This window comes from Arabidopsis lyrata (genome assembly GCF_000004255.2).
Source record: "Arabidopsis lyrata subsp. lyrata unplaced genomic scaffold ARALYscaffold_4, whole genome shotgun sequence".
Taxonomy (NCBI): domain Eukaryota; kingdom Viridiplantae; phylum Streptophyta; class Magnoliopsida; order Brassicales; family Brassicaceae; genus Arabidopsis; species Arabidopsis lyrata.
In genome coordinates, this window is record NW_003302552.1 from 11,923,706 (window position 1) to 11,936,585 (window position 12,880).

The 12,880-nt window shown below is 34.2% G+C and overlaps 3 protein-coding genes and 1 long non-coding RNA gene across 6 annotated transcripts; 1 reads left to right on the forward strand and 3 right to left on the reverse strand.

The window, feature by feature from the left end:
- The first annotated feature begins 1,071 nt into the window (after window positions 1-1,071).
- Window positions 1,072-7,646, forward strand: LOC9315176 (mediator of RNA polymerase II transcription subunit 20a). Of its 2 annotated transcripts, XM_021028150.1 has the most exons (4): window positions 1,072-1,233; window positions 5,362-5,396; window positions 5,505-5,916; window positions 7,276-7,646. In XM_021028150.1, exons 2-4 carry the CDS (start codon window positions 5,383-5,385, stop codon window positions 7,507-7,509), a joined length of 660 nt encoding a protein of 219 aa, XP_020883809.1. In that variant the 5' UTR covers window positions 1,072-1,233; window positions 5,362-5,382; the 3' UTR covers window positions 7,510-7,646. The 2 variants fall into 2 exon arrangements, with proteins under 2 accessions (XP_020883809.1, XP_020883810.1); XM_021028151.1 differs by lacking the exon at window positions 1,072-1,233 and having other exon boundaries at window positions 5,298-5,396.
- Window positions 3,457-5,245, reverse strand: LOC110229121. Its single transcript, XR_002332555.1, has 2 exons — window positions 4,812-5,245; window positions 3,457-3,839 (listed from the first exon to the last, which is right to left on the reverse strand). It is a non-coding gene; the product is annotated as an uncharacterized LOC110229121 (long non-coding RNA).
- A 479-nt stretch (window positions 7,647-8,125) lies between the features above and the next one.
- LOC9315177 (aspartic proteinase CDR1) lies at window positions 8,126-9,748 on the reverse strand. 2 transcript variants are annotated; one of them, XM_021028145.1, is made up of 2 exons: window positions 8,929-9,748; window positions 8,126-8,856 (listed from the first exon to the last, which is right to left on the reverse strand). In XM_021028145.1, exons 1-2 carry the CDS (start codon window positions 9,590-9,592, stop codon window positions 8,333-8,335), a joined length of 1,188 nt encoding a protein of 395 aa, XP_020883804.1. In that variant the 5' UTR covers window positions 9,593-9,748; the 3' UTR covers window positions 8,126-8,332. The 2 variants fall into 2 exon arrangements, with proteins under 2 accessions (XP_020883804.1, XP_002880941.2); XM_002880895.2 differs by having other exon boundaries at window positions 8,126-9,748.
- A 324-nt stretch (window positions 9,749-10,072) lies between these two features.
- On the reverse strand, window positions 10,073-12,053 carry LOC110229117 (alpha carbonic anhydrase 2-like). The gene is made up of 7 exons (XM_021028149.1): window positions 11,739-12,053; window positions 11,410-11,627; window positions 11,218-11,330; window positions 10,866-10,968; window positions 10,604-10,771; window positions 10,411-10,464; window positions 10,073-10,329 (listed from the first exon to the last, which is right to left on the reverse strand). The coding sequence occupies exons 1-7, from the start codon at window positions 11,953-11,955 to the stop codon at window positions 10,252-10,254; spliced, it is 951 nt and encodes a 316-aa protein (XP_020883808.1). The 5' UTR covers window positions 11,956-12,053; the 3' UTR covers window positions 10,073-10,251.
- Window positions 12,054-12,880: the final 827 nt, after the last annotated feature.

Below are 12,880 nucleotides of genomic sequence, written 5' to 3' on the forward strand. Positions count from 1 at the left end.
AAATTCATTGAGTCTTCTTCATCTCAATCCAACTTCTTAGAAGGAAGCTCCGCCAAAAATACCTAACTCCAAAGTCCAAGTCATACCAAATGACAAAGATATTATTCCTACATAAAAGAAACGGGAAAATCACATTTTTAACCTTCAAAGTGTTACTGAGTATCACTTTAAACCTTAAAAGAATTTCACTAACACTATAAACCACTAATATAATTTAACTAACACTTTAAACCTTCAAACTAGGTTTTCTGTTTGCATCGCCATAAAAATGATGGAACAATTAATTTATGTTTGTTTAATATAAATTTATTTAATTTAATTTAAATTTTAATTAATTTTATTATTTATTTTGGTCGGACGGTGAGTAAACGAAGAAGATGAAGTTTTTTTTCTTAGATTTTTATTAATTATAATAAATAATAAAATAAATTTAAATTTAAATTAAATTAAATAAATTTATATTTAACAAACAGAAATTGATTGTTCCGTCATTTTTATGGCGGCGCAGACAAAAAAGGTAGTTTGAAGGTTTAAAGTATTAGTAAAATTATCATGGTGGTTTATAGTGTTAGTAGAATTCTTTCGATGTTTAAAGTGTTACCCACTCATGCTTTTTTTTGTTTAACGTCTGGATTTATTATTTATTGCAAATTATGAGAACTATTACATAGACGATTCTACAACGGACAATTCCTTCCGACCCTTATTAGATCCACGACAGAAAACACCTTCTTCACCTTCTTCTTCATACTCACCTCCTTCACCTCCTTTTTTTATGCTCTTGATGGACACTTCCCTCTTTACGTAGAATCCTGGCGAACGGCCATAATTGTACATCGCTGGAGATCTCCTGCACACTTGCCTCCAATAATCTGCAAATTTATTAATAAATCGCAGTATCTGGGATACTGCCCCCAGACCTCTGGGTGTAGAAGCATCAATTAACTCTTGTTCAACCAATGGGTCAAAGGGGCTTCCACACCCACTCATGCTTTGAAGGTTAAAAATGTAGTTTTCCCTAAAAGAAACGTTAAGCCGACAATAAAATAATGGAGAATCCATCGATTGCAAACAAAAAAATTAGAGAAAAGGCGACCAAACCTTAAAAAATCCGGACATCTCCGTAAAATAAATCCGATAACCGGAGTTTATTATCCGATCTCAATCGGAAACTATGAACAAACAAAAAGTAAGATTTTCTCCCTTTTAAAGATTTGAAAAGAGAACAGTGTTGGTCTTTCTGAGACAGAGGCTTATTTGCCACTGAACCGAAAATATTAATCTGGCCTGCCATTTTGGAGTCTGTATACCACTCTAATATGTGTTATTTCTATTTTGTCCTTAATGAATATTTTTATTTAATTAACTATTAGAAATTAAAACCAAAAAAAATAAAAAAGCAAAAAAAAATTTGTTCGCATCCTCACCTCCGATTCTCCCCTCCCAACAAACCAGAGCTCACTTCGCCGATCTCGCCGCCCACCGTTTCTGGCGTCTCATCCTTGCAATTAGTTTGTTCTCCTCTCTCCTCTGTCATTGATGAAACTAAGAGATTATTTCTTAGTTTCTCAATCTTCCGCCATGGAATCATGGATATCAACAACAACCACCACCGCTCCAACGAGGACAACGCTCTCTCAGTTATTAGAGGTTTTGCATCAACGATTCGAAGTTTCTGTTAATTGTATAGTCCTCTTCATCTTTTGTCCTTCTTCTCGTTTGATTTGATTTCTCTTCGAAGAGGAAGAATTTATTATGCGTTTATAACTTATATCTAAGATCTCTTGTTGATACGTTTAGATGAGTGTGGTGGGATTCGATATTGGGAACGAGAACTGTTAATTTCGTAATCATGAATTCTTATGGCAAATTTTACCTCAAAATTCATAATTTAGTCTTGTAATAAATTCAATCTGTAAGTCATTGCTTATAATTGTCTCTTGCCATCATTGTAATGTGTGTAAGGCAAAATCTGATTTGCTACTATGTTAGGCTGGAATCCCTGACTGATTATGGATTTAAGTTAGATTGGTTGAAGAAGAAACTTGATCAAGTGATAGAAAATAAAAAGAAAGAGGAAGCTGGTGAGACTCGGGAGAAAAGAAATTGAGGAAGAGTTGAAGGATTTGAAGCTGAAGTGTTCAAGGCTCGAAGCTCATTTGGAGAAGGTGAAGCGAAAGTGTTCAGACCTCGAAGCTCAACTGTTGGACGAAAAGGCAAAGGTTTTGGCTGCCATAGCTCCACTCTCGTCGTCTGATGACGGTGTTTTTGATGACTTTTTTGAGTTCTTATGCAAGTAGATTTAGGTTCTGCTAGTGCTAGGGTTTTTTGACATGCTCTCTTGCTTTCCCTTCTAAAATTAAGAAAATAATTTTAAGTAGACTTCATGTTCGCATATTTATATAGAAGTTTTTTCTGTGGTTAAAGATTCTCAAGGTGTCTTTAGTTTATCGTTTTATTGTGCAACACTAACAGTGATTAATAGAACCAAATTCATTGCCCCTGTGGAAGATAAATGATATTAATTAAAAGAATATTTGATGACTAAAAATCATTTGTATTTGTTTTACAACCAACTGGGTACAACTAGATTCGACTGGTACAACTAGGACCGACTAGTACAACTAAAACCATAAATATATTGGGTACAGCTAAAACTATAACTATAACCATATATGTATCAGTATATGTACTTGTCGTATTCGTACAACTATGTTCAACTGGGTATAATTAGGTTTTGACAAGGTACAACTAAGACCATAAATGTATCCGTATGTGTATTCAACAAATATGAAAAACCGATAAATTAGAGTTAACAAGGATTCCAAAAACATGTTGAACTAAAAAGAAACAATTTTAAATAAATAAAACTTGAATTTATCATTTTCCTAGTGCATACTATTGTTTTCATATGAAACACTCCTTATAGTACAAGGAACACTTTGTAGGTGATCACTTCTTTTGATGCAAAATAGGTGAAAATTATGATTTCGTACAAATTGTATTATGAAAACTTCTTAAATAATAATTAATAGTGTAACAACATGTGTCCAACTTAAAATTACTAATTTTTATTAAAGTCCAACTGAAAATACGCAAAAATCGCCAAAGTCCAACTATGAATATGTGAGTACAACTGTACAACTACGTTTATAACAAACAATTTTTAAAGAATATCCCGCTGTCTTTGGCCCACTTTACAACACGTGTGATGATTTTAAATTAATATCCCGCCGCCAAAATCATGCTTACGTGGGTTATATTTAATTTTTATTTTTTTTAATTTTTTATACTTTTTTAAAATTTATTTTAATATCAAATAATATTATTTTTTATTTTTTAAAAAGGTTATTTTTAATTGTTTCAGTTGTACTTAAGTGATCTAGTTGTACTTTCTTATGTGTAACTCATACACGTAGTTGTACCTAAATAGACCAGTTATACCTACAAAAGCAATTGAACATAAATATAATCTAAATATTTTTTTTGTTTACAAAAACATGAAGTCATATGTTTAAGATCCACAACACAACAAAATACACAAATGAAATACAAAAACATAAGTCATGTGCAATCTTGGAGATGTAAATCTCGACCTCTCTCGGTCGGCTCAAGCCTCGGTCTCTTGGGGATGATACCAAACCTGCTTGGCGCATGATCTCTGCAACAACATATACTACAAGTCAACGAGTTGATTATTGATCTAGAATCGTGAAGACCACAAGTACGTGCAGTGTACAATCATGATTGTCACAAAAAAGACTTGACTTGTTCGCTTTCTTTACAGTTCTTGATCAAGCTCTTCCTTCCACTTCTTCTCTATCTTTGACAGAGCAACACTGCAAAGCCAAAACCAGCCAACTCAAGCAGATGAAGGAATGAAACAAGAAGCCTAGACAAAGGTCCTAGACTAAGGGAAAAACTGAAACCATTGCTGACTTAAGACAAGCATGAATGGGACTTAGTCCTGACTTCTTGATTCCTACTGAGTGCCTAAGAGATTTTCACACGGATCAAATCCCATCCAGAAACTAATGTAATCTACTTCCTCATGTCGGAAATCAAAACTTCATAACCAACAGATTCACGCTAAAAAGTTTTATACTTTCTAAACAAATCAGAACCTATGAATCACTTCCCTAGATTATTTTTCTTTGATATCCTTAATCAAGTTTAAAGCATTTACAACACCTAAACAAAAGCAACAAACAAAGCTTATAGCAAACAAATGAAACAAACAAGTGTAAAAGATGTTAACACATATGGTATAAAGTGATATTACCAGCATTAGCAGCATGTATGGATGATACATGATTATCAGGCTAGATACAAGAACCATGTTTCGATCCATTCCCCCTTACGGACACAAGATTTTTACAGGGATCAGAATAAGTTCCTTACTTTGCCATGTGTTAGAGACTCTGCTCAGCAACACTTTAGGCCGAACATTGTATGTTATTTATCAAAGAAATCCAATTCTACTAGAATGCAAAATGGACTCTAAGAGGATGTGATTTTCTCTTACTTTCTAAGGATGCCATAAATTCAACAACTTTAACCAAACTGAACCAAGTCAACCCAAATTCAAAAGTTAGTGCTAATAATTCATTTGTTCACTGTTTTCCCCAAATTCTTCGAACGTTTCTTGTTCTAGAAATTAAAATTACCTTCTATGTACCTCAAATCCTATAACTAGCATTGAGCCAAACTAGACCTAAAGCAATGTTAACACTAAACAACTAGACGAAATTCGAATCTGAATTAGATATGACAAAGATTGAAGGAATTGTTTTTGGAAACGGTGATCTTACATCCTCAAGGAAATCTTCGTCGAGTTTATCAGCGATTTTGATTGAAGTGAAGACAGTGGCGGCGACAAAAGTAGCAAGAATTTGCGAACGCGAGCAAGTAGATGCTCGTACTAGGCCCTGCTCGCTTCACCACGGAACAGTCTCTGATTCTCTGTCTAAGACATAATCTTCCGGCTACACCATCGGGGAAATTGTTCACCGGCCACGAGAATAGTGGCTGAGAAGAAGACACAGAGAAGCTTATTTGTGTGGGTTACATAGGGATAGAAACGAAAAGTCTCGCCATTTTTTTTTTTTGTTGATTTTGGAAACAAACGATTGGCAAAAGAAAGCAACAGGATCTGGAAGTAGAGGAGGAGAACGATTGAGAGTGTTTGGTTGTTGAGATAGTGAATTTCATGTTAGGTTTTGTAATTGTTAACCTTTTAAAAGGGCTTTTGGACATTTCCTTAGCTTTTGACTTATAAAAAAATTGTAAAAGAAAATAAAAATAGGAAGGTGACATTCCAGCATTTTTTTTCTCCAAAAGCGGCTTTCCAGCCATTGTTTCGGTCTTTCTCCCTCAACAACAATGCCAGTGAAATGGTAAAGCTTTGATCCGATTTCGTTTTGAATCTTCAAAATCTCGAATCTTTCGTTCCTTTTCTGATTAATCTTCCGATTCTCGTCTCTGGGTTTTGGTTTTTTTTCTAGGGTTTTACATTGGCAACCAAACCAAGGATCAACAGTAAGCAGCCAAATCCTAAACGAAGTAACACAATGTGTGGAGAGCATCAATGGCGTCAAAGAAGGAAGATGGAAAGCTACTCTCAACTATTACAAACCCATGTTACGAGACCAAGCGAATCAATCGGAGTTTCCTCGTGATTTTCTAGGGATTTCACTTGCTGATCAGCCGAATAAGTACTATTTTATTATCAGGTCGCAGAGGATTGTGTTGGAAGCTGATTCTTCGATTCAATTGATTATGGAGAAGCTTCAGTCTTATAAATCGAAAGTTGCGCTTTACTTTGATGGGTTTCAGTATCAGCTTGGTGATTTTAGGTTGAGAGTTGGTAAAGTTGTTCCTACTCATTCTGAGAATGTTAGAGGAATTGTTATGGAGGTAATAAAGTTTCGAGCTTTTTCTTGTTATCTACATGCCCTTTTGGTTTTGATTTGGTGATGATGATGATGATTCTTGATGCTATTTGCAATGTTAGAGCTTGAGCAATCTACATGATGAAATCGTTGTTTTTGTCTTGTTAGCGGAGTTTTCTCGTAATCTCCTTGCCCTTTTGGTGATGATGCTTGATGCTTAGTTACAATGTTAGGATAGATGATGAAAAGTGAACAATGTTGATACATCTAGAAACAGAGTTTAGTGTAATAATACCTTTTGGTGATGATCCTTGATGCTATTTACAATGTTTAGAGCTTGAGAAATTGCGAGATGTGGATAATCAATGTTTGATGCACTTAGTTGATGAAAATCCTTGGTTCAGATTGTCATTGTTGACAGAGTTTGCTTGTTATCTCCTTGCTCTTTTGGTGATGATCCTTTATAGTTACAATGTTAAGATAGATGATGAAAAGTAAACAATTGTTGTTGCATATAGAACAATGTTCTTGTTAACAGAGTTTCTTGTATTCTCTTTTGGTGATGATCCTCGATGGAATTTACAATGTTAGTGCTTTTGAGCTAATTGAGATAGATGAGTAACAATGTTTGATGCAGATAGATTATTGAAATCCTTGTTCCAGATTGTCTTGTTAACGGAGTTTTCTTGTAATCTTTATGCCCTTTTGGTGATGATGCTTAGTTACAATGTTAAGACAGATTATGAGAATTGAACAATTTGATGCATCTAGAACAATGTCTTGGGAATGGATTTCCTGTAATCTGTCTTTTGGTGATGATCATTGATGCTGTTTGAATGTTAGAGCTTGAACGATGAGACAGGTGCATAACAATGTTTGATGCATTTAGTTTATAAAGTCCGTGTTCTAGATTGTATATTGTTAACAGATTTTCTTCTAATCTCTTTTGGTGCTATTTGCAATATTTATGACAGAGGTGATGAACATTGAACAATGGTGATGCATTTAGAACATGAAAATCTTATTTTATACAGATTTTTCGTGTTAAGAGAGTTTCTTGTAATCTCTTTTGGTGATGATCCTATGTTAAGACAGATGATGAAAATTGAACAATGTTGACTATGCATCTACAAGTTTCTTTAGTCTTGTTACGTGTAATCTCAATGATGATGAAATCCTCGTGTTTTTAAATCTTGATTGTCTTAATGCGCTAATCTAATCACCAAAAAGGTACTTGGAGCCATTTTCTTTTGGTGATGATCCTTGATCCTATTTGATGCATCTTGAAGTTTTTTAAATCCAGTTTGTCTTGTTTCTTGTAATCTCAATTTTGGAGTTTGTGTGTTGTAACTTGTAACTAAAGGCTGTGTGTGTATCATTGCAGGTGGAGTATCTTCCTATATCATCAATGGAAAAGGCACAAAAAGTGATGGAGGAGTTCTTGGAGATATGGAATGAAGCTCTGGCTAAAAGGTCGTTGCCGGGTAAGTTTGTGAACATAGATCTCAACTTTGTGGAGTTTGGACTTGGAGACAACTACACTCCACAACACACCGCTGTTCGATATGCTCTCGTGATGGCTCACATGATTGCTACCGTTCAAGCTGTGAGAGGCTAAAACTTGTTCTGAAATCACTAATATGGCTCGCATGTATTTTTAGGTAAAATTCTGTGTTCTGCAATATTTGTGATTTCTTTGGTCATGTTTATCTATATGCACTGAGAAAAAAATGGACTATTAGAAGAGTTGATAGACCAAGTTACAAAACTCCAGAAAAAAAACTTGAGATTCCAGCTAAGCAGTAAGAGAAGAGACCTAGGAAATTCTCACCCATCTGAGAGACGAGCGATATAGAATCCCAATCTAGACCAACAACGCCCGAACACTCGGGTGGTTTACCCCGAACCCTGAACAGCCAATGGTGGTCTCGGCCAATACAAAAGGTTCCCCTGAAGTAGATATGGATCGTGACCGTCTCTCAAAAGTTGGATTATTAATAAAAAAAAAATCCAACTTTTGAGAGTTTGTGAACATAGAAACTCAACTTTGGGGAGTTTGGACTTGGAGACATCTATTGGATACGCTCTCGTCATGGGCCATGGCTCACATGAATGCTATTCAAAAACACAGCATTCCATAGAGCTTTTTACGTTAAGTTCTGAGTTTTGCAAAATGGATATTTTAAAAGAAGTTGAAAGACAAGTAACTCTAGAAAACTTGAGACTAGAGCAGATTGTGAAAACTGGATTATAAATAAAAATAAAAATAAAGTATAAGAGACACATTAGAATATGAATAATGCATGTTGTGTACACATTCGCATATTAATTAATCATAAAAAAATATCAATGTTTTATGCTTTTATCAAAAGGACAAATATAATAAAAACCAAACTAAACTTAAAAATGTAGAAAAGAGACTCGCTTGGGGTGTTGTTTCTTCAACTCCATAGTGCAGAACAATTAGTGGGACTAAAAGAAATCACTAATGTTGAAGAATCATAACCCACCAATAAATTGTTATGCGCTCTATTCCCAAAGATAGCAGGCATTGACGGATCAACACACCCAATAGCTAGACAAAAGGTTCCTCCCGTTATCGTTTCGACATACATATTGTACTTATCCAAGACAAGATCCGCACCGCCAGCAAAATGCAATGTGATCACCGGAAAGATCTCCATGGTGTCCCAATTGTAGCAAAGCAAGTTCTCACTGCTCGGGTCAGGTACTTGATTCGCTGCCACAACACTTGCCGCCACTGCCTCCCTCACTAGGTTGCAGTAGCTCGTAGGTAAGTACGTGTAAGTGGTTCCAGAGTCTATAAAAATGTTCCCGTCTTGGGCATGAAACGGTGTCCCCAATGTCTCAATGCGTTTGTCCCCAACGCTGACCGCGTCTAGGTTTAGGTAATAGAAAGGTTGATCTTTCTTGATAAACATATCGGCTGCTACCGTCCCATCTCCTGCCACAACAGCATTTGTTCCAAAATTGATCTTACTAGTTCCTTGACTAGAAAAGCAGTAAGATATAAGACCTGGGATGGGCAAGTCCATCTGAGAGATAAGCGACGAAGGTCCCATGTTTAGACCAACAATGCCCGAAGAACTCGCTGCATACCCTGGTGTCATGAGGTTTGAGTTGTTGAGGCCACACCCAATGGATGTTTCAGCCATCACAAAGGGCTCTCCTGAAGTGGACTGGATTGTGACCGTCTCGGTTGCCAAGATTCCCGTGGAATAGCTTTCGTCCGCGTAGATAATCTCGTAAGGACAAGAGTTCCCATGGCATCTTTTTTCTTTGAAGGTTGAAGATTTAGAAGGGTCGAATATAGGAGCGAATTGTGTGTAGCAGTTAGGACAAGGCATACATTGTGTCCATATAAGGTCACTTCCTGTGTCTATCTCTGCTACGATCTCGAAAGGAGGAGTACCGAGTTGTAGTCTCATTAGATAGATGCTGTAATCAAAGACAGTGTCGGCGTAAGGTGATGCTCCGAGCAACTGATTTTTGGACAGTCGAGAAGAAGATGAATTCGAACGACGCTGGATCAAGTCAATGGTGAAGCCGTGAGGTGATGAGGCAGTGGCGGTGAAGAGAAAACATGTAATGATTTGAAGAAAAAGAACGATCATTGTGGTGGTTCCAAGAGACATTGATATCGAATGGTTTTGAGACACAATGCAATGCTCTTCATTCATGCACGTATATATATATATATAACTTTCTGGATTTTTTTGTCGTAATTGTTAAATGTCCTTATTTGTCAACTTTGTCCAATTTCGATATCATGACATGGGGATTTTAACATTTTATTACTTAGTTTTACATTTTTTGGGGGTTTTTATTCTTTTTAATGGAAATTATATATCATATCGTTATAGCAAAATGTATATGTTCGTTTTTAACAAAAACAAAAAAAGAAAATGTATATGTTCTCCAAATTTTTTGTTTTAAGTAATTGTTAATGGAGCTAAAATGAAAAATACACTTTTAGGTGATATATATATATATATATATATATATATATATATATATATATATATATATATATATATACATATATATACTAGAGTTGACAATGCATGGAAACGTTAAGGGATATACATGGAAAATGGAACTAATGAATTTTAGAAAATGAAAAAGACAAAGGACAATTAAAAAAAAAAGCATCATTCGTGTGTAATAAGGGTAAGAGGACGGATAATTTTGTATATATTATAGTTTATACAAGGAATACCCTGTCCCTAACCAATTTTTTTTGGTTAGTTAACAAATTATCAATTTTTATTTGATTATACACCACACTTTCCCTAATATTTACATTCTTTACTGTAAAAATAGAAGGAAAATTACATAATCATAAAGATTTTGGTCTGTATAAGTGTATCTCACGCTTATTTGTAGGTTGAACCGGCCTTGCATTTGAATTTGAATCCTGCAAAAAAGAATTTGTAAACATTCAATTTTCGTATTGTAGTCTGTAGAATTCATGAATCATTATTTATATGAAACTCACATCATGAACAGCCACTCGGAGTAGATTCACTTGGCTCTTCGTCACAGTCCTTGTCTACAAATCACACAAAGAAATTATGAATTAAAAGATATAATGGTCGTACGGAAAAAACAAACACAAGAATCTATTGGTCCATGTAAATAACAAAAGAAAACGGTAAATAACGATAGCAGGATAATTAAAATAATTATACCGTTCTAATAATGGTCCATGTAACATTTTGCGTACATGGAGGAGTGGTAAGTGATCCAATATATCTATAATAGTTTCTGCTCTCAATCTTAATTTTACTTGGATCTATCATTACTACATTTTTCTTGGCGTCATTTTGATCTGTAATCGCCGCCATTTTATGTTCCAACTAACCAAAACAAAAACAAAAAATTTGGTTAAAAAATCTATTATTTAGCAAACTAAAAGCTTAATAACTCATATATAGTTGTGGCAATTTATACCAATCCGAGAAAAGAGTCTGGCTTTCCGATTTTGTAGAGCACTGTGACTACAGCCATACTTCCGTTCTTGCTTTCGTGAACCATATGCAGCTCGAGAGCAAACCTGCCATTTATCATTTACCATATTCAAAGAATTACCAATAAGTAATAAGTCATGTTTTCCATTGTAAGAACATTGTTGTTTTTGAAAATGATGGAATTTTGTTAACCTTTATTCATATACATGCATGTGACATTATTTTACAAGAAAATGATGTTTATATAAATCAACTATTGATATATAAACAGAAACTACTTCATATTAATTAGTGTATAAATAGAATGTTACATGTGACTAATGCTTTTTTTGTACCTTCTACCGTTGATAGTATGTTCAGAGGGAGAATGCCAATGAAGCTGTAGGAGTTTATATTCAGTTCCATTGATTTTAATACTTCCTGCTGACCCTTCTTCTCCAAATTTCAGCTGCGACAAAATAAATAAATATATAAAATTATGAAAACTTATAAATTAGGGATATATAATATGGGTAAATAATATATACCATCATGTCATGGCCTCTATTCTTGAGAGTGGCATTAGAAGGTTTGTAGTTTCTAGTTAGCTTTCCAAGATGAGAAACAAGTTTAACTCTTTTGTTCATAAGATCAATTGGAGATTGCATCTCTCCTTTTCCGCACATTTTCCATTCCGGTTTCAGTTTTCCCCATTTCGCTGGCCCGTTTTCTTTGTTCAACTCGTAGCTGAATTCACTTTCATCCTCTATATCCATCCATATCATATAATATATAGTTTTTAAAATGCAAAAAGAAAAACTTCTAAGCCATATATATATTGTAGGAAAAATGAATCAGGATCACTCGTATAGCTTACCAACTTCTCTATCTTGTTTTGCAGCACTCGAACATGAAACAATGGTGGTGCCGAAGATGGTGAGAACTACAAAAAAGAAACACCGTATTGATGATTTATCCATTTTAAGATAGGAAGAGAGAATTGTTCTTGACCTAAGAAATTTTTTTGGATGTAATAGAAATATATAGGATCTGATTGTTTTTATAAAGAAAGAACAAAATTCTACTGGATCCATTTATTTTTAACCAGTAAAAAAAAAGGGTTGGGAAATTTTTTCCCTACATTCTAGGTGGAAATGAGAGGAAGAGAGAGTAAAACTAGTATCCATTTAAAGAGAGGGAAAGGGAGGACAAATGCAAAAGTTTTCTTTCTTAACTTTAATTATAAACAAGTATTTTATCTTATCTTAACAACAATTTGATTTTTTTTATTTTTTTTATTTTGTGATTTGTGTCTTCAAAAATAAACTTGATATTTTAAAAATAATAAATATTTTAATAATTATCAAATCTTCTTATTTGCTCTACTTATCTTTTTCTTCTTTTTTTCATTCTTTACATTTTTTTCTATTATTCTAGTAGATGTTTACCGATGGCACCTATATATAGTTGATGACATTATTATAACTGCGTTATGATTTCGTACAGATATGTTACACGCCATCTTAATCGTCATGTGAAACGCCATCTTATATTATTTAAAGTATGTTAAATTTTAATACCAATCGAGACGACATGTTTAATGCTTGACTCTTGTTGAAAACATGCATGCTTTCGTTTACCTTTCACATTATTTCGTTCAAAACTCTCTAATTCATCTTTTCTTAGATTTTTCATGGGTTTGCAAGATTTATTCACATTATAGTCGCATTCATTGTTTATCTGTATAATTTGTCATGATAATTTATGTATACATATTATGACCAAGTTCATAATACGATGAAGTTCCTGGACAAGTTTTTTAGATGAAAAAATAGGATAAAACACAAAAGGACCTTTCAGTTTTTTTAGGGAAGATGGGACACCAAAGAATAATCAGGAAACACATACATCATTTATTTCGTATCAAATAAATTTTATACTTTAATTGAAAAAAATGAAATAAATTGTAGTGCATTTGATTCACGACGCCTTGATTCATAGAGATTTGGTCTGTATATC